Source organism: Nilaparvata lugens, chromosome 11, assembly GCF_014356525.2.
Source record: "Nilaparvata lugens isolate BPH chromosome 11, ASM1435652v1, whole genome shotgun sequence".
Classification (NCBI taxonomy): Eukaryota; Metazoa; Arthropoda; class Insecta; order Hemiptera; family Delphacidae; genus Nilaparvata; species Nilaparvata lugens.
In genome coordinates, this window is record NC_052514.1 from 45,079,067 (window position 1) to 45,098,324 (window position 19,258).

The following is a 19,258-nucleotide window of genomic DNA, read 5'->3' on the forward strand; positions in this document are numbered from 1 at the left end:
TAGACTTCCATCTAGCCTACTTTAAATAACCTTTCATCTAGACTTCCATCTAGCCTTTCATCCAGCCTACTTTAAAATAGCCTTTCACCTAGACTTCCATCTAGCCTTTCATCTAGCCTACTTTAAATAGCCTTTCACCTAGACTATCTAGCCTTTTATCTAGCCTACCGTACTTCTTTCTATACACTGCAAACAACTCGAGTTCGTTAGCTAAGTTTCCCCTCTTTTCTCTCTTCTTTTAACAATATTCTATAGTCACTAGGTCAAAAACATCCACACACACCATACAAGAAGCTATGCAAATTTGCATATACGACAAGTACGGTTATCAAAGACCTTAAGAAGCCATGTAAATGTAGGTTTGAGACTCTTCAATCACCTTCCTCAAGAAATAAGAAATTTCCCGTTTTTGAAGTTTAAAGATGCACTTTACAATTTTCTAGTCAAAAATCCCTTTTACAGCTTGAAAGAGTACTATGAGAAGTGAATATTTGAATGTATTATGACTTTTAAAAAATGTATACTTTGATGTTATTATGACTTATATTGTATGGAAATATATTAAGATGTAATTGAATATTATAAATATCTTGACAATGTCTCATGCAATCGTGTAATTGTTCTTGGACAAATAAAAATATTCTATTCTATTCTATTCTAACTCAACCGTTGAGACAAATTCCTCCAACAAACACACTGAAGTTATAGTTTCTTTCCAATGGCAACTTGAAAATTCGTTAATAGTTGAATACAAACTGAAAACTGTTTTTTAGCTGAAAAGGAACTTTTTTTTTAGTTGAAGGGAAAATTAGTTAATAGTTGAATACAAACTGAAAACTTTTTTTAGTCTAAAAGGAATTTATTAGTTTATAGGAAAATTAGTTTATAGTTGAATGGTGATAGATGATAAAGATGGGCTCTCAGTTAACAGATGATTGATAGAACATTTTATACCACCAAGGAGTTCCTTTTCAACTAAAAAAAGTTTTCAGTTTGTTTTCAACTATTAAATAATTTTCTCTTCAGCTAAAAAAAGTTCCTTTTCAACTAAAAAAGAGTTTTCAGTTTGTATTCAACTATAAACTAATTTTCCTTTCAACTAAAAATAAATTCCTTTTAGACTAAAAAAAAGTTTTCAGTTTGTTTTCAACTATTCAACTATTAACTAATTTTCTCTTCAGCTAAAAAAAGTTCCTTTTCAACTAAAAAAGAGTTTTCAGTTTGATTTTCAATTCCTTTTCAACCCAAACTCAAAGGCAAGTAGGCTATTAACATCACCAGAGAATAAATATCTAGTTAGTATTTGTACTTTCTTGTATCTATTTTATGATTTTCACATGAGTTCTATTCATTTAATCATTGAATTGTAAAAAAATATGAATATTTCATATGTAGTAAAAAGTAGATTCGTTTGACTTTTGTTGGTGGGGAGTCCCTTGCGGGAAGGTCCCACCGCCTGAATATGTAATTTAAGCCGTCAATGGGCCTTACGACTGTCATACTTTCATATGGAGTGATTCATATTTTTACGTGAGTTCCGAGCCATGGAAAAGTGTGTCTGAGAGCAGTACTTGATCTAGTCAATAAGCGGTCACCCGTCCAAAGGGAATACCATGCGTTTGTCACTTACATGGTCTGATTTTCAGTTTAAGTAAATCAAGAAAGACCAAATACTTCCTGATTTATTCTCAAATTTACTATAAATACATAACTCTTCCATTGAAATGACTTTACTACATAAATTATATGGCTCAATGGATAAACTATCTATTGTATCCAAAAAAGTATATCAAATAAAACTTTACAAGGATGCAAGAGTATAAATTAATAGTCTAGTATTTTTCCGTACCATAGGCAAATATGATTATCTAATAAATAAATAAATCTGATGGCTATTTATTAAAATAAGCGTAATCCCAATAAAAATATTCATTTTTTCATTCTACATAAGTAAGAGATAAATTTTAAACGGTCAGCTTCAGGTGAATGAGAAGCAATGATTGTTTTTTATTGAGAACGCTGACAGCGTGAAATTAATCTTGCCATAGTATTACTGTATGAACAGGCCTTGGCTCAGTTGTACAAAAGCCTGTTAAACTTTAACCATGATTAAATCACACGAGAACCAATCAGAGAAGCTTCAGTTTCAAAAAAAGCATTCTCTGATTTGTTTGCGTGGCATTTAATCATAGTTAAAATTCAACAGGATTTTGTGCAACCGGGCATCCGTCTCTCAAATTGAGTTGAAAAAATAATATATTATCAATTTCAAAACTAAAATCTGAATATAAAGAAAATAAAAATCTCAGTATCCTTTTTTTAAAATATTTTATCACAACATTTTCCGGTCATTATGCCATTTTCAAGTGATATGTAAATTAGATGTCAAGTGTAGATATCACTCTTGAAAATGGCATAAATGACCGAAACATGTAGTGATAAAATATTTTAAAAAAAGGGTACTGAGATTTTTATTTTATTTTTATTTATATTACAAGTAGCCCTATACAGGAAAGAGCTAAAATCTAACTATGTTTTTATTGCTTGAGGCCGTATGCACCATATCAAATTCAAACTGAGCCAGATCCAGCTGGTGGTCAGATCAGCTTATTGGTATCTTTAGCTATTGGTATCTTTTGGTATCTTATTGATATCTTCAAGAGAGCAGCGGTAAGAATTATTGTTAATCATCAGTTATTGAAACCCATGGTGGTTCATTACATTGAGAGTATTCATGCATCATCTACTACTGAGCTAGAGCTGTGGTCAGACCTCAGTATATTTGCGAGCCGGACGGCCTTAACTTTTTGCAAATTTATTTGCAGGCTAGGGATATTAACAGCTACACTGGTATATGTGAAAGATACCATTTCATATAAGAATATAATCAATTATATTTTATCAAGCAAGAAATTATATTTTCAATGATTTCATAATCGAGATGGAGTATTTTTTCGATTATTTATTAATACTACATTGTTAAAAGACTATCAGATCTGGCAACAGAGCAAAGCGAGAAAGAAATAGCGCTATCCACTTTTTTGAATAATAGATAAGGATAGCAATACAATTGCTAATCAAACACTGCCATTATAACGTGGACCTCACTATAGGATTGTATGGAAATTCCTACAGAAATTTCAATCGCCTCATTTCTTATTCTTGAAAATTCTAGTTCCCTCATTCTAAATTCAAGTGAATTTTAGTTCAAGTTCATTCAGAAAGGGAGTAAAAGATAAAATGAAAACAACTCCAATACAACTATTTCCAATTCTATTTAATAATTTGATCAAATTTTTAAATAGGGATTACATATGTCAATAGAGATTACAAATATTATGTACAAAATGATATTAAATAATAGAAATAACACATAATAGTAAACAATTTACACTTGAACCTAGATTGTAGGAGTAATTCTACCTGAAAATAATAAAATATACTTTTTCAATTAAGTTTTTCAATTTATTCATTTGTAAAGATATCATGAAATAATTATTGATAGTAGATATTTACTGCAATACACTATCATTGGATTCACTCATTATATATTTAAAACTTATTCAAACTGTATGATATTAAAAATGTCTTCAATTTTGAAAATTACAACGGTTCTCTAGAAAATATTGCTTTATACTAGCTAATAGAATGCTAACAGAAGGCATTGTACCTGTTTCAAGTTTCAAGTTTTTATTGGGTCAGTTGAACATAGAAGTTACAACCATGTCACAATTCACATTGAAGAAACAATAAATTGCACACGTAAAACAAATACAATAGACAATAATAAATAAAACAGATATGGGCTAAGGTAAATTGGAATCTATCTATCTCATAGGTTGGAGAGAGAGATTTATGAGAGGAATGTCATGGGTGGAATACAATTCACCAATTTTAGAAGATCACTCTCAATTTTGGAGTTTTATTCTCACTGTAAATATGTACCTATGTTTTCTATGAAGGATTACCTTACAGTGACCATACTAGACTTGAAATTGCCTTATTAGATTTTTATCCATCCAAATGTTCAATAGAGAGATAAAATTAGTCGACATACAGATTACGCGAATTATTTTATGTAGCTCTTAACCCGATTTTCAGTTGCATCTACTTATTTATTAAGTAGAAAAATACAGGCCTACATCTCATGGATGCAACAGGCAAGACCATTTCATATAAAATCAATATTCCAAAGTTGGATAAGGAAAATTGTTGTATTCATCAAGGGACAAAAGTGCATTTTCTCCCTCGGGGAAATTGCCATCATCGGGCGAAAAAATTTAACGAAAGTTACACCTTTGGCCCCAGATGTTTACCGTACCTACTAATAATTAACAAATTTAATGTAATTGTCTCAAACATGGTACCATTTACTCGAGTATTGCAATGCAGTTTTCCCTATGTGGCAGCCTTTGAGACCAAATTGTGCTGACATTAATTTTGATTTTGTTAAAAAACTGTTCACAGCTTTTAAATTTTATGTCTTTTGAACAATATCCTGCTCTTTTCGACCTAGTTGGTATCCTGTGAGGCCGGAAAGAGTTAAAATTTTCTCTAATATCTTCAGTACTTTTTCAAAAAATGTTTACAGCTTTCGAATTTTATGTCTCCTTGACATTTTCTGATTATAGTTCTGCATTTTCCGGTCTATTTAGCATCCTGGAAGCCCGGAATTGGTTCACATTTTCAGAAGTTTTTTTCAAAAAAAGTTTACAGCTTTCGATTTTAATATCTTTTTTGACATTTTTCGACCTATTTAGCATCCTGAGAGCCCGGAATGGGTTTACATTTTTTGGAATTTTTCAAAAAATGTTTGTATCTGTCGAAGTTTATGTCTTTTTGACATTTTTTGTTTACAGTTCCGCATTTTTCGGCCTAGTTGGCACTGGTTGAGACCGGAATAGGTTTGCGTGTTCTCGGCTTGAGTGTGACGGGGTAGCCGATAGCCGATCGCATCAGAAGGTCCACCTTCAGCTTTATATCCTCCATCTTGATAGTGGTGTGCACACTGTAGCTTCGGAGTACAGTTGATACGGTCGTTTTCATAGACAGCATAGCGTATTTCGCTCCTGAAACAAAATTTCAAAAATTAGTAATTTATTCAATCATCTATCATCTATATATATAAAAGCAAAATGGCACTCACTCACTGACTGACTGACTGACTGACTCACTCACTCACTCGCATAACTAAAAATCTACCGGATTTTCAAAAACGTTCAAACTTGGTAGGTATGTTCAGTTGGCCCTTTAGAGGCGCACTAAGAAATCTTTTGGCAATATTTTAACTCTAAGGGTTGTTTTTAAGGGTTTAAAGTTCGTCTTTTAGCATGTATATTCTTCTTCTCCCAACCCGTTAATTATAATTGAAATTTCCATATCATATGTTACTATAGAACTATAATCTAGATAGAGTACCTCTTCGAAACAGTTGTTAACTGGCAACTGAATTAATAATTTTGTCAGGTTGGCATTAAGTTGAGTTGACTTTGTTAGGTTGGCACCAAGTTGAAGATTTAAATGCATTTATCGCGGAAAAATTGATTGGGCACTGCTACTTCAATCCTGGGAATATTATATTATTAGCAATCAGGCTCGCTTCGCTCGCCATATCCGTTTAGCCAGACGTTAAGTCTGGTTCCCCGACTGGATTGTCCTAACATATGATAAAAATGCTCAAATGAAAAATGCAGGCGAGCGAAGCGAGCCTGCTGATCTCATTTTTGGACGATCCAGTCGGGGGTCCAGGGGGCGGAGCCCCCTGGCTAGACGGATATGGCGAGCGAAGCGAGCCTGACGGCTAGTTCAATCATAATGCAATAAAATCTGGTGTGGCGCACTCACACAACTTTCCTTGCCGTTATGAAAATTGATCAACTGACGCTAGTGTTCCCGCGCATATCGAATCTACTATTCTAAGATCTGAGACAGCTGGTGACAGGACAATAGCGCTCCAGACACACGGAGTCTGCTATCTCTTCATAGTGAATGATTTGATAGAATCAACAGTTGCCAACAGTTTGCAATTAAATAATCTTATTTTCTCGCATTTCGAGCTTATTTTCAATTTTAGGTGAAAATGTTACTGAACATAAATTGTAGAGATATTCATGCTGAATCTTTTCCACTAAATTGTTTTTGTTTAAATTGTATCTGAAGCCTGATAATATGAGAATCTAAAATCAAACTTTGCATAGATGGGGCGGTGCTCCTGAAATTTTTACAGATATGGGACTTGCGACAGGTGATAGAGCTTATCAATGACTCTTTCAGGTATGAATTTAATCAAAATCGTTGGAGCCGTTTTCGAGAAAATCGCGAAAAACCCTGTTTTTTACAACATTTTCGCCATTTTAGCCGCCATCTTGAATTGCATTTGATCGAAATTGTTCGTGTCGGATCCTCATAGAGTAAGGACCTTAAGTTCCAAATTTCAAGTCATTCCGTTGATTGGGAGATGAGATATCGTGTACACAGACGCACATACACTCACACACACACACACACACACACACACACACACACACACACATACAGACCAATACCCAAAAACCATTTTTTTGGACTCAGGGGACCTTGAAACGTATAGTAATTTAGAAATTGGGGTACCTTGATTTTTTTTCGGAAAGCAATTACTTTCCTTACCTATGGTAATAGGGCAAGGAAAGTAAAAATAATATAAATTTATAGTAATTATCATTCAACGAAATTCCAATTTAATGCTGTAAATCATCCAAAGACTTCTGCTACTGCAAATATTGACAACAGGGTAAACAGCTAGAAGGAAGTTCTATGATTTTCATACAAAAATTACTTGTCAGCCCGGGAATTATTTCTTTATTTCCATCTGTAAATTTATAGTAGTTAATGGTTAATAGTTAATACAGCATCGCGTGTGTTAAACTCCTATGGTGAGGTCCACGTTATAATGGCAATGAAGAAAGATAGGAGAACTACGTTGCCGATCCTCTGTCTTGTCAATGCCTTCTATATACGGTAGCTGATACAGGTTTACAATGTTTTTTTAGAAATGTTGTGGAACTTCCCCATGATGGGGTGAAAAATTAATTATACAAATATTGTCAAATCCACAAAAATTAATTTATTTAAAAACCATACTTGAGTTTTAATGCTAAAAGTTTCCACTGAAGGTGATGCCTATAGTATATATGGCATTGAAACTCGAGTATGGGTTTTAATTAAACTTAATTTTTGTGGATTTAACAAAATTTGTATAATTAATTTTTCACCTCATGATACAGGTTTATTGATATGTAATTTCAACTGTTCATTCTGGTTTAAATAATAATTATATTTTATTGAGCAAAAAGCAAAAAAAAAAAATATTTTTAAATAATTTCATAATGAATTTTCATAATTAAGATAAAATATTTTGTTAATTAATCATAAATTCTGCATTGTTAGAAGACGATCTGGCAACAGAACAAAGCGAGAAAGAGATAGTGCTATCCGCTTTGTTGAATGATAGTCAAGGATAGCAATACCATTGCTAATCAAACACTGCCATTATAACGTGGACCTCACTATAGAAACAATTTCAATTCGGCATTCATTCAATGATAATACAATGAAAAAATATAAATTTATAATAGTTGAAGCAGTCTTTTTTATTGCTTCTTAAGGTGCGTACAGATTTATGCACCTATGTATAATAATATTCTTCTTCGTCAACACATTGGCAAAATTCATTCCTATTCTTGATTTATTTATTCTTGATTTATGAGCGTTTGAAGATGAGTGATTTTTCTGATCTGAGAGTGGAGGTGAGATTTTATGTTTGAGTGAATTACTCACCCTGTATTGTGGTGAAAGGTCTCCATATTATAGCACAACACTTGTTAGTTCAACCTTTATCATAGCCCGAATAACAACCAAATCTGGGAGATTTACATTTTTCATAAAATCCATGAATAATAATGATTTTTGCAAAAACGGTCGAAAAAAATCTGGTGTGGCGCACTCACACAACTTTCCTTGCCGTTATGAAAATTGATCACTGACGCTAGTGTTCCCGCGCATTTCAAGTATACTACTATTCAAAGATCTGAGCCAGCTGGTGACAGGACAATAACGCAATAGACACACGAGCTCTGCTATCTCTTCATAGTGAATGATCTAATAGAATCAACAGTTTGCAATTAAAATAATCACTTTTTTCCGAATTCCAAGCTTATTTTCAATTTTAGGTGAAAATTTTACTGAACTTTAATTGTAGAGATTTTCATGCTCAATCTTTTCCACTTGAATTTTTTTGTTTAAATTGTATCTGAAGCCTGATAATTCAGAATCCAAAATCAAACTTTGCATAGATGGGGCGGTGCTCCTGAAATTTTTACAGATATAGGACTTGTGGCAGTCAATAAAGCTTATCAATGACTTTTTTAGGTATGAATTTGATCAAAATCGTTGGAGCCGCTTTCGAGAAAATCGCGTAAAACCCTGTTCCAAATTACTTACAGTTAATGTTTTTTATTCACCTAATTTGTCGTCTGAAACAGTTTTTTTACATGATTAATAACTTTCAATAAGTGCGCCCTTAGTCGCTCGACAAATGTCCAAACGATAATAAATTTCTCTCTTAACATTCGATAACATTTCTTCGATTATGGTTGTCATTGGTTCTTTAATCCTGTTCTAAAGTGGTTCAGTTCGCGATTTCTTGTGAATAAACAATGTTTTTGATGTAAATTTACAAGAAAAATTCTACCTGAACCACTTAAAAACAGGATTAATGAAGCAATGACATCCATAACCAATGAAATGTTAGCGAATGTTTGGAGAGAAATTGATTATCGTTTGGATATTTTGTTGAACGACTAAAGCCGCACATATTTAAATTTATCAATTATTATGTAAAAAACTGCCTGAGACGACAAATTAGATGAATAAACATCATCAAATTTGGTTTTTCTTTAAACCATGTTCGAAACCGCACCATTCTTTTATGATAACTCTGTATAACACTACATATGCGTTAGGTCAAGTTTCTTATTGTAGTACCCTTGCGGAGCACGGGTTACCTCTGCTTGTAATAAAATAATATGATATCAATTTAATAGATAGTACTTCTAATTAATTAATACCTTTATCAATTATAGCCTAATTATCGATGAATTGATAATAATAATAAAACGGATAAATAGCTGACCTATACACCCTCTGGGGCCACCACTGAAAGGGATGAAACTGTACTTGTGGCGTTTGGCAATGTTATCGGCTGTAAACCTCTCGGGGTCGTATTTCTCCGGATTTTCGTAGATGTCTTCGCGCATGTGCATTGCAACCGGACATAGGGCCACTGTACAACCGGCTGGAAGTGTGTACGAAGCTGCAAACAAGAAATAAAATTTAAAATAATTACCGTATGTTAATTGCGAGGTAGGTTTTTGATGAATTATTGTGATACATTCTGTGATTCATTTAGAGTATAAAATCAACCTTCAAAATTCAAAATTTTAAATCATCATTATTTCTGGACCGAAAATCAAGTGACGACGAAGCAGTGTGTGACTATATAACCTTATCTTTTGGACAACATTAACATTTTATCAAAATTTTTGGAGAGAAATATAGTACAGGCTCAGCCTAGTTTTTCCTCCAATGTCATAATTGTACTATGATTATAGTATTTTATACAATAAATAAATGGAAAGGTAGTGGGCTTGTGGAATACTAGAAGGGAATATAACAAATAATGTAGGCTGATATTGAGTTAGGAGTGGAAGACTGAAAGGAAAATAAGTAGTTTATAGACAATGTGTTTCTACTTGAAAAGAAAATATCTAGACTTCAACAAAGTTATTATATAGCATTTCGTCATGAAATACAACATCAAGAGAAAAATGCTACATTTCTGATAATAAGCCCATCAATAATGTAAAACAATATAATTGTGAGTATATGAGTTTATCAGAGATTGACAATGGTGTAATAACCGAAACCGGTCTTTCTAATTATCAATAAATCAGTGGTTTTTTGACAATTTCTTAGTCTTTTTTCATTCAAAACAATATAATTTGTGAGATAGAGATAGAAAAGTGGAAAGTAAAAATATCAGCATATAGATGTTTGACTTACTTTAGTGTTTAAGAATTGACAAAGTCCATGTATTCATGTAAATATTTTATGACCAACTAAATTCTATTTTATTCTACTCTATTCCATGGAATATATTCTCTGCTATAATCTATCTCTATGATGTGATATATTGGGCGTTTATGTAACAATTTTACTGTTAACTCAACCCAATAGTCCTTGCAGTTATTTTTCGTGAATCTATATTATGTGAAGTTGGTAGTCTCCCATACTGTGCCGTTCTTACACTCTACTCTCCCCAACAACACAGTGATAAAGGACAATAGATTTATGGTCGACAGTGTTGGCTTGTACACTCTCATCCCAAAAAAACAGTAATGAAGGACAATATATAGTCGACAGAATAGGCTTAAGTTAACGAAAAATTGGTATGACATTTGAAACGACCCATACCAAGAGTATGGTGACAATTGGTTTATAACCACGACATAAGCACACTATTAAAAAAATATTGAAAGCAGTGTTAATTGATGAATGTTTGTATACCGTACATGACTATTTCAGGATAGATTGGAATCGATTTATGTGATTCATATTTTATTGTAACATTGTACTGATACTAACTGATCTTATAGTGCTTTTGTAATTTTGTTTGACTTACTTCAGTGTTTAAAGAATTGACAAAGTCCATGTATTCATGTGAATATTTTATGACCAACTAAATTCTATTTTATTCTACTCTATTCCATGGAATATATTCTCTGCTATAATCTATCTCTCTATGATGTGGCTGTGTTATCAATAATAAATGTTAACAGAAACAGGAGGTTTCAAAATCAATAGAAAAAAAGAATTGACAAAGTCAATGTATTCATGTAAATATTTTATGACCAACTAAATTCTATTTTATTCTACTATTTTATTTTGGTGTCGTTTTTTTGTGGAAAGTAATACCGTACCTACTTTCTCAACTACTGTACCTACATATTGTAGTAGGTATAACTACAAATGTATTGAATTCAGATAAGACAGAAAGAATCAATTTCAATTTGAAATACGGAGCTACTCTCAACGCATCTAGTATAAAATTTCTTGGTGTACATTTAGATCCAAAACTCACTTGGGAGCCTCATGTCAAATATGTAAGCACTAAGCTGTGTAGAGTGATCTATCTGCTGAGAAGCCTTGCTAATACGGTACCAAAATTATATTTACGGACAGCATACTTTTCTTTCTTTCACAGTTTCATGTTTTATGGTATTCTTCTATGGGGAAATTCAGCGCACATTAACGATATTCTCCTGCTACAAAAAAAAGCCGTGCGAATAATCACGGAATCACCTTATTTAGAACACTGTAGGCCTTTATTCATGAATAATAAAATTCTGACAGTAATAAATCAGTACATATATTCTGTTTTGTTATACACTAAGGAGAATCTGCATCGTTATCAATTAAGAAATACTGTTCACTCTGTTAATACCAGAAACAATAGACAGATCTATATTCAATACCAAAGATTGTCTAAATCTTTAAACAGTTTTGAAGCAGTTGGGCAAAAGGTGTATAATAAGTTACCGCTACACCTCCAACAAACACCCCTAAAACTGTTCAAATTAAAGGTGCACGATTGGCTGGCAAAAAATCCTTTTTATAAATTAAGTGAATTTTACGAGAGCAGAATCAGCATACCTTAATTCTTATTGTTAGCACGTATGAACTAGCTGCTTAATTTTGTAATATTGTCATTGTTATTTGTAATATTTGGAGATGTAATCTAAATAACAATGTGTCTCCTAATGTGTGACTGTCTATTTCATGTTCTATTTGTGTGACTTTGTCTTGTGCTTTTTTGGCTGGCTGACAATAAAATTGAATTTATTTATTTATTTGTAAGAACAAGGTTCTTTCAAGAACAAATTTATTATTCTTGACTCATCAATTAATTAGGACTTATATTTGATAGTAGTATTACAAATTTATTGCTACTTTTTAAAATGTATGATTTCGAGGCACTTTCTTTTATTTATAGAAGAAATTACTTTTATTTATAAAAAATTATAATTATAGTATCCTTTGAAATTTATAAAATAATAGATTAAGAGAATACAAATTATAACAAATAAAAATAATTGTTACTCCACATATGGAAATAAATTGGAAGTTGAATTTGTTCAAATGCTAATTGATAAATAATAATTAATTAACGAAAATCCCAATTAAATGCTGTAAATCACCCCGAAGACTTCTGCTATGCAAATATTGACATTCCCGAGCTACAAATAATTTTTGTATGGTAGCGCTCATCGAATTTCCATCTAGCTGTTTACTCTGTTGTCAATATTTGCAGTAGCAGAAGTTTTCGGGGTGATTTACAGCATTTAATTGGGATTTTCGTTTAATAATTATTATTGTTCCTTTCATTTTTCTGTGGTATAACGTTCCTTATTACCAACAGTAGTGGGGCGAGTAGCTGAGTGATTAATGTAGAATACTCACTGAGGTCAATGTCCTCTTTGACCTCCCTGAGGAAGATGGGTCCAACGGGGAACCTCCTCAAGGACTCCTTGATCACCTGCTCCAAGTAGACCAGATTGTTCAGGTCGTCCATAGTCACCTCTCTATCTGTGTCTCCGAAGATCGAGTAGATCTCGTTGTATACTCGGTCCTAAAGCACAAAAACAATATTGAAAACTTACTGAATGAATTAGTTATTTGTATATCTAGAGTGAAAAGTGCTGTTTTTTCTCCCTGAGGGAAAAGTTTGAAGCCCGAGGCGAAGCCGAGGGCAACAATTTTCCTGAGGGAGAAAAAACATTTTTCACTCGTGATATACACAACATTTTTCCTCCACCTACATTATTATAAAAATTGCTAATAAAATAATTTTTAAAACCGCATGTGACCAAACAATGTGTTACAACATAATCTAAAAAGTAAACAGAAACAGCTGGTTTGTAATCACAGTTCTCCTCTGACAGCACTATCTGTCGGCTAAAGTTGTAACAACAATGACAGCCAAAACTACAGCTATGATGAAGTTCCCGTTTCAAATTTGATTAGTTAATAAGTAATATTCGTTGGCTGATATTTTGAATAACATGGAATAAAAGAAAAAAATATATACATTTTTTTAGTATAGTGATATGAAGTTTGTAATAATAATTTCAGCATAAAAACATAAATTTTATATATCGATCAAATGTCTGGTTGAGGTATTGAATTTAGTTGGTTTAATGACTACTCTATATGCTTCCTCATCAGAGCTTAGACCTTCTGACCTATTCCAAATGTACGTTTTTAAAATAGAGATGCTTCCCATGTTATTTAAATGGAGTCACTTTTATTCCCTAGGGAGTTTTTCTGTTTTTTAGTACCGAGAGCGAAAAAGTGACACTTTAGTATTATGTTTCAGGGAGTAAAGTAAGTACTTTTGACAGTAGGTGGAGGAAAAGAAATATTTTCACAAATAAAAATAATCATTAAAATACAATAGTTTATGGCGTAACTGGAAGAAGAAGCCTTGAGCTCCAGCCAAGAGTTCTAAAAATAAGAAATACATATTTTTAATCTAATCACAGCAGTACAAATGGAACAATTCTGTTGAATAGGGTGAGTATTATCATAGAGAAACAATAGCGTGTGTAGATATCCCATGGTATAGGGCGTTTATGTCGCAACTTTTACTGTTATCTCAAGCCTATTACTGTCCATTATTGTTGATTTCTACTGTTTTGGCCGGGTGAGATAGTATGAACGGCACAATATGAGAGACTGCCAGCGTCACATAGCTTTATGGGAAAGAACTACGTGGACTATCGGCTTGAGATAACAGAAAAAGTTACGACATGAACACTCTATATCATATACACCCTCATGCTATTGTTTCTCTATGGTATTATAGATAATAAATAACTATTACCTATTCTGGTCATATGATTCTGATAACAACAGGAAGTCAACATGTTTGATTCTTTTAATTCTACAGGCCTTGAGATACAGAAACAATAATAAATTTGAAAAGGAGAGAAAATATCGATAATCAAATAGGAGAAGATATTTGAAAATATATTTATGTGAATCTGTTACCACTGGAAGGCAACTTGCTCAATTTTCTTAATTTTAAAGGTCCTGAGGCACAAAAACAACAATTGAAATGTTTAGAGAAAGTGAATTAAGAGGAAAAAAATCTCGACAATAAACTATTGTAGTACCGTATTCTATTTAAAGGATATATTCATATTGTAGGAGTTATTGTATTATTTATTATATGATATGCGAATCACCAACCACAGTAAGGCAATATAACATGTCCATTTTTTTTTATTTAGACCCTCAGGAGAGGCAAAAACGTGATTAAACCAAACTTCCATAAACTATTAAATTCATGTACGGTATTTTACTACTATTATATAACAAGTTGAATCTGATATGAACAATCTTATATTTAATTAATACTTGACACCTCAATATTAATAAAACCCTGTATAGTAATTTCCCAAACTGTATAGTGATGTCTTAAATAATAAAAAATATGAATATCGATAGTTTAGAGTCCAGGTGATATTGTAATCATCATCCAATAAGTAAATAAATGAATTTGACACAATGTGGGATAATTAAGTCGTAGAGAATCCAGCTATTTTTTGTCTTTTCGAAATAAGTTATAGATCGTTTCAAACTTAGACCAGATCTAGAAGAGACCAGATTCTATATTATATTAAGTATATTCAATACTCATATTCTATATTAATTCTATAAGTATATTCTCTACTTACAACATATTCTAAATCTAGTCTAAGGTTTCAAAATAGCCAAGTTATTGAGCCAAGCCGTTGTAATGAGTTCCAAACAATATGAACCAACGTATTTAAATTGAGTCAACTTATTTCTCAATTTGTTTTGATTTACATACCTGGATTTCTGGGTGCATGGCAAGCATGAGTAAACAGAAGCAGTTTGTGAGAGCACTGGTTTCACTTCCCTGTGAAAAATGATATGATAAACTTTTAAATAAGCTCATCAACTCAAATAAATGAAATTAACAAACACACATATACGTTTTCTCAGTTCATGTGAGTTGTATGGTTTTATTTCCCATATAAAAGTAGAATATAATTAATTATTAAAAATGTGTTGTTGGTTATCCATCTTGTTTCCACTATTATTATTACTATTAAATTTTATAAAACTTTAAAGTGAAAAAGCACTCACATTTTTTGATGTGGCGACATCCGTTTCGTGCTGGTATCGCACAGGACTGTTTGGCTTGAAAATGTGCGATACCAGCACGAAACGGACGTTGCCACATCAAAAAATGTGAGTGCTTTTTCACTTTAAAGTTTTATAAAATTCAATAGTAATATTAAAAATGATTTACCTCCTATGTAGCCTATAAAGTATCTTTTTTCACTATACTTTTTTGAATACGACTAGTTTCAGCCAATCATTATAAAGAGTCTAATTTATAAAATAGAATAAAAAAGTAATAAATTTGACAAGTGGTCGTATCAAAACACTTAAATATTTGAATAATATTTTGTATGGTTTCACAATATTGTTAAAAAGTGAACCAAAGGCTATAGTTACTCACAAGGAAAGTACAATAATGAACATCATTCGTGAATAAGATTTAGAAATTGTTTTTAGTACCTAAATAAATTGATTAATCAAAAATCGCTACTAAAAAGAGGCTATGGATAATAATAATGCCTGTTGATTCTCTTATTAATCAACAAAAATAACATATTTTCATCATTTAAAATAAAAATTCAAGGATGATGTTCAACCATGAATGCTGGTAAATCAAATTATCATGAATTTTTTGTTAATAAATTAGAGAAATCATAAACTTATAATACAGATAGGAATAAATTGGAAATCGCATTTGTTCAAATGCTAATCAATGAATAACTATTATCAAACTAAAATCCTAATTGAATGCTGTAAATCACCCCGAAGACTCCTGCAACTGCAAATATTGACAACAGGGTAAACAGCTAGATGGAAATTCGATGAGCGCTACCATACAAAAATTATTTGTAGCTCGGGAATGTCAATATTTGCATACAGAACAAACAAATACCGGGTTCGATTCCCGGGCTGACAAATAATTTTTGAATAGTAGCGCTCATCGAATTCCTATCTAGCTGTTTACCCTGTTGTCAATATTTGCAGTAGCAGAAGTCTTCGGGGGGATTTACAACATTTAATTGGGATTTCCGTTTGATAATAATTAAACTTATAATAATTGATAGAATTGCTGATTGAATGAAGTTTGTGTATCCTGTGTCGACAATTAAAATAAGATTGTTTTTCTTTACTTACCCCGACCATCATGGTAACAACTTCATCTCTCAGATCGTCGTTTGTGAAATTCGTTCCCGAGTCAATCAGCTCGAACAAAATGTCCAGGAACACCTTCAATCTTTGTGGCTCTGTAACCAAATCGAAACAGAATGAAATTAGATAAAATCATATTACTTATTTGGCGAAATTAGGACTTTTCGTCCTCTTCACCACTCACTCTGTATAATCATGCTTTGTTAAAACAGGATGAAGATACAATATGAGTTGAACAGAGTGTAATAATGTAGGCAAAGTGAAAAAATCAAATTTCCAAGACAAACGAACTATACTCTCTTACCTTGTTCCTCTTCTACAGGCTCTGGTATCTTTCCTTCAGCAATCAATCTCTCTGTCTCTTTCTTCTTCTCATATTCTTCACGCTTCTTCTTGATGACCTGTGAACAAAGTTTTCAATTTATAAACTTAAAGATCCAAGCAATAATGGAACCCGATCTTAATGAATCCGTTAATATCAGTATTTAATAAATCATACAATCATAATATTATTGTAGGCTATTCGAATTTTTAAATTCATGCTCTACTCTTTTATTTGAAGATTTCAATAATATTATATGAAATGCTGAATAAAATTTACAGTATGAACAGAGGTATTGTGGAATTTCTCCATATCAAGTTAAAATAAAAACGATATTGTCAGTTGCACATAATTTATTTGAGCCAAATTTAAGTTCTAATGCACTAAGGAATAATCTTCACAAAAGTCTACATTTTTTGTTAAACTTTTGGTGAGTCTAACCAAAAAAAGACCACAGATGGAAATTCCATCTAGCTGTTTACCCTGTTGTCAATATTTGCAGTAGCAGAAGTCTTCGGGGTGAATTACAGCATTTAATTTGGATTTTCGTTTAATAATAATAAAAAAGACCTCTCTACAGATGGAAATTACTGATATATTGTAATTATTCAAATTCTAATGAATTCCCGGGCTGAATTTTTTTTTAATAGTAGCGCTCATTGAATTTCCATCTAGCTGTTTACCCTGTTGTCAATATTTGCAGTAGAAGTCTTCAAGGTGATTTTCAGCATTTAATTGGGATTTTCGTTTAATAATAATTAATTAAAAAATACCTCTGAAGATGATGCCTTAGTGCATTGGATCTTAAGTTTGGCTCAAATAAATTATGTGGAACTGACAATATCGTTTTTATTTCACCTTGATTGCTGAATAAAGTTGTATGGAAAAGTAGGCTAGGTACCTTTTTTTATCGAATTGACAATAATTCATTTTGCTAGTGAAGAATTCTCCAATAATGTATAGTCGATAGCATATTAATTTGTGTCTATTTTAATATATACAGTAACTAGGATAAAATAACTTCACTTGTATGTGCTGCTTTATCAAAAACTAGCCGTCAGGCTCGCTTCGCTCGCCGTATCCGTCTAGCCAGGGGGCTCCGCCCCCTGGACCCCCGACTGGATCGACCAAGAATGAAATCAACAGGCTCGCTTCCCTCACCTGCATTTTTCATTTGAGCATTTTTATCATATGTTAGGACAATCCAGTGGGGGGCCAGACTAAACGTCTGGCTAAACGGATATGGCGAGCGAAGCGAGCCTGACGGCTAGTAATTTAATATTGCCAGGATTGAAGTAGCAGTGCCCAATCAATTTTTCCGCGATAAATGCATTTAAATCTTCAACTTTGTGCCAACCTAACAAAGTCAACTCAACTTAATGCCAACCTGACAAAATTATTAATTTAGTTGCCAGTTAACAACTGTTTCGAAGAGGTAGTCTATCTAGATTATAATATGGTTCTATAGTAACATATGATATGGAAATTTCAATTATAATTAAGAGATTGGGAGAAAAAGAATATACATGCTAAAAGACGAACTTTAAACCCTTAAAAACAACCCTTAGAGTTTAAATATTGCCAAAAGATTTCTTAGTGCGCCTCTAAAGGGCCAACTGAACATACCTACCAAATTTGAACGTTTTTGGTCCGGTAGATTTTTAGTACTGCGAGTGAGTGAGTGAGTGAGTCAGTCCGTCAGTCAGTCAGTGAGTGAGTGCCATTTCGCTTTTATATATATAGACAATATAAAAACATGATAAATAATAATAAATAAATAAATAGATTTTATTGTCGTAGACCAATATAGGTAATTGACAAAGTCATGGTAATACAATTACGAAATAATAAAGTCAAAGCAATAGTTTAAAGTCACAAAGTAGAATTACATCAAGTAGAATCGAAAAACATGATAAATAATAATAAATAAATAAATAGATTTTATTGCCGTAGACCAATATAGGTAATTGACAAAGTCATGGTAATACAATTACGAAATAATAAAGTCAAAGCAATAGATTAAAGTCACAAAGTAGAATTACATCAAGTAGAATCGAAAAACCCTGTCAAACAATAGAAAGGTCTCAAAACCAGCCACTCAAAAAGTAATTTTTTAAAAATAACAATATTTTCACAACATTTGATATCCAATGGCAACTTATTGTACATTCTCAAGCCTATGCTGTCATAGTGTTTCATGCTTATGACAAGACGTTGATATGGATGAATATCAAATGTGGTCTTTTTTCCTGGTGTCATAAGCATGAATATTGGATCTTTTATTCAAGCTATGGAGATTCTTTCTAGTGTGCATGATTACTTGAAATATATAGAGATTTATGACAGTCAATATTTTTGTTTTTTTGAAAAGAGGTCGACAGTGATCTAGATACCCTGCACCTGTCAATATTCTGATAGCCTTTTTCTGCAAAAGCAAGACCTTATTGATGTGGCAGCTGTTTCCATATACTAAAATTCCGTATGCAATTATGCTTTGAAAAAAAGCAAAATATGAGCTTCTGATGTATTTTTCCGGTA

At 32.3% G+C, this 19,258-nt stretch overlaps 1 protein-coding gene across 1 annotated transcript in view; it reads right to left on the minus strand.

Annotated features, from left to right (window-relative positions):
- Positions 1-3,464: 3,464 nt before the first annotated feature.
- The window catches only part of LOC111049110 (cytochrome P450 4C1), a 49,931-nt gene continuing 34,137 nt past the window's right edge, over positions 3,465-19,258 (minus strand). The window contains exons 8-13 of the mRNA XM_039438531.1: positions 16,703-16,799; positions 16,384-16,493; positions 14,972-15,040; positions 12,556-12,724; positions 9,170-9,349; positions 3,465-5,069 (exon numbers count right to left, since the gene is read on the minus strand). Coding sequence (XP_039294465.1) covers positions 4,876-5,069; positions 9,170-9,349; positions 12,556-12,724; positions 14,972-15,040; positions 16,384-16,493; positions 16,703-16,799 — 819 coding nt within the window. The 3' untranslated portion in view covers positions 3,465-4,875. The remainder of the gene's footprint in view (positions 5,070-9,169; positions 9,350-12,555; positions 12,725-14,971; positions 15,041-16,383; positions 16,494-16,702; positions 16,800-19,258) is intronic.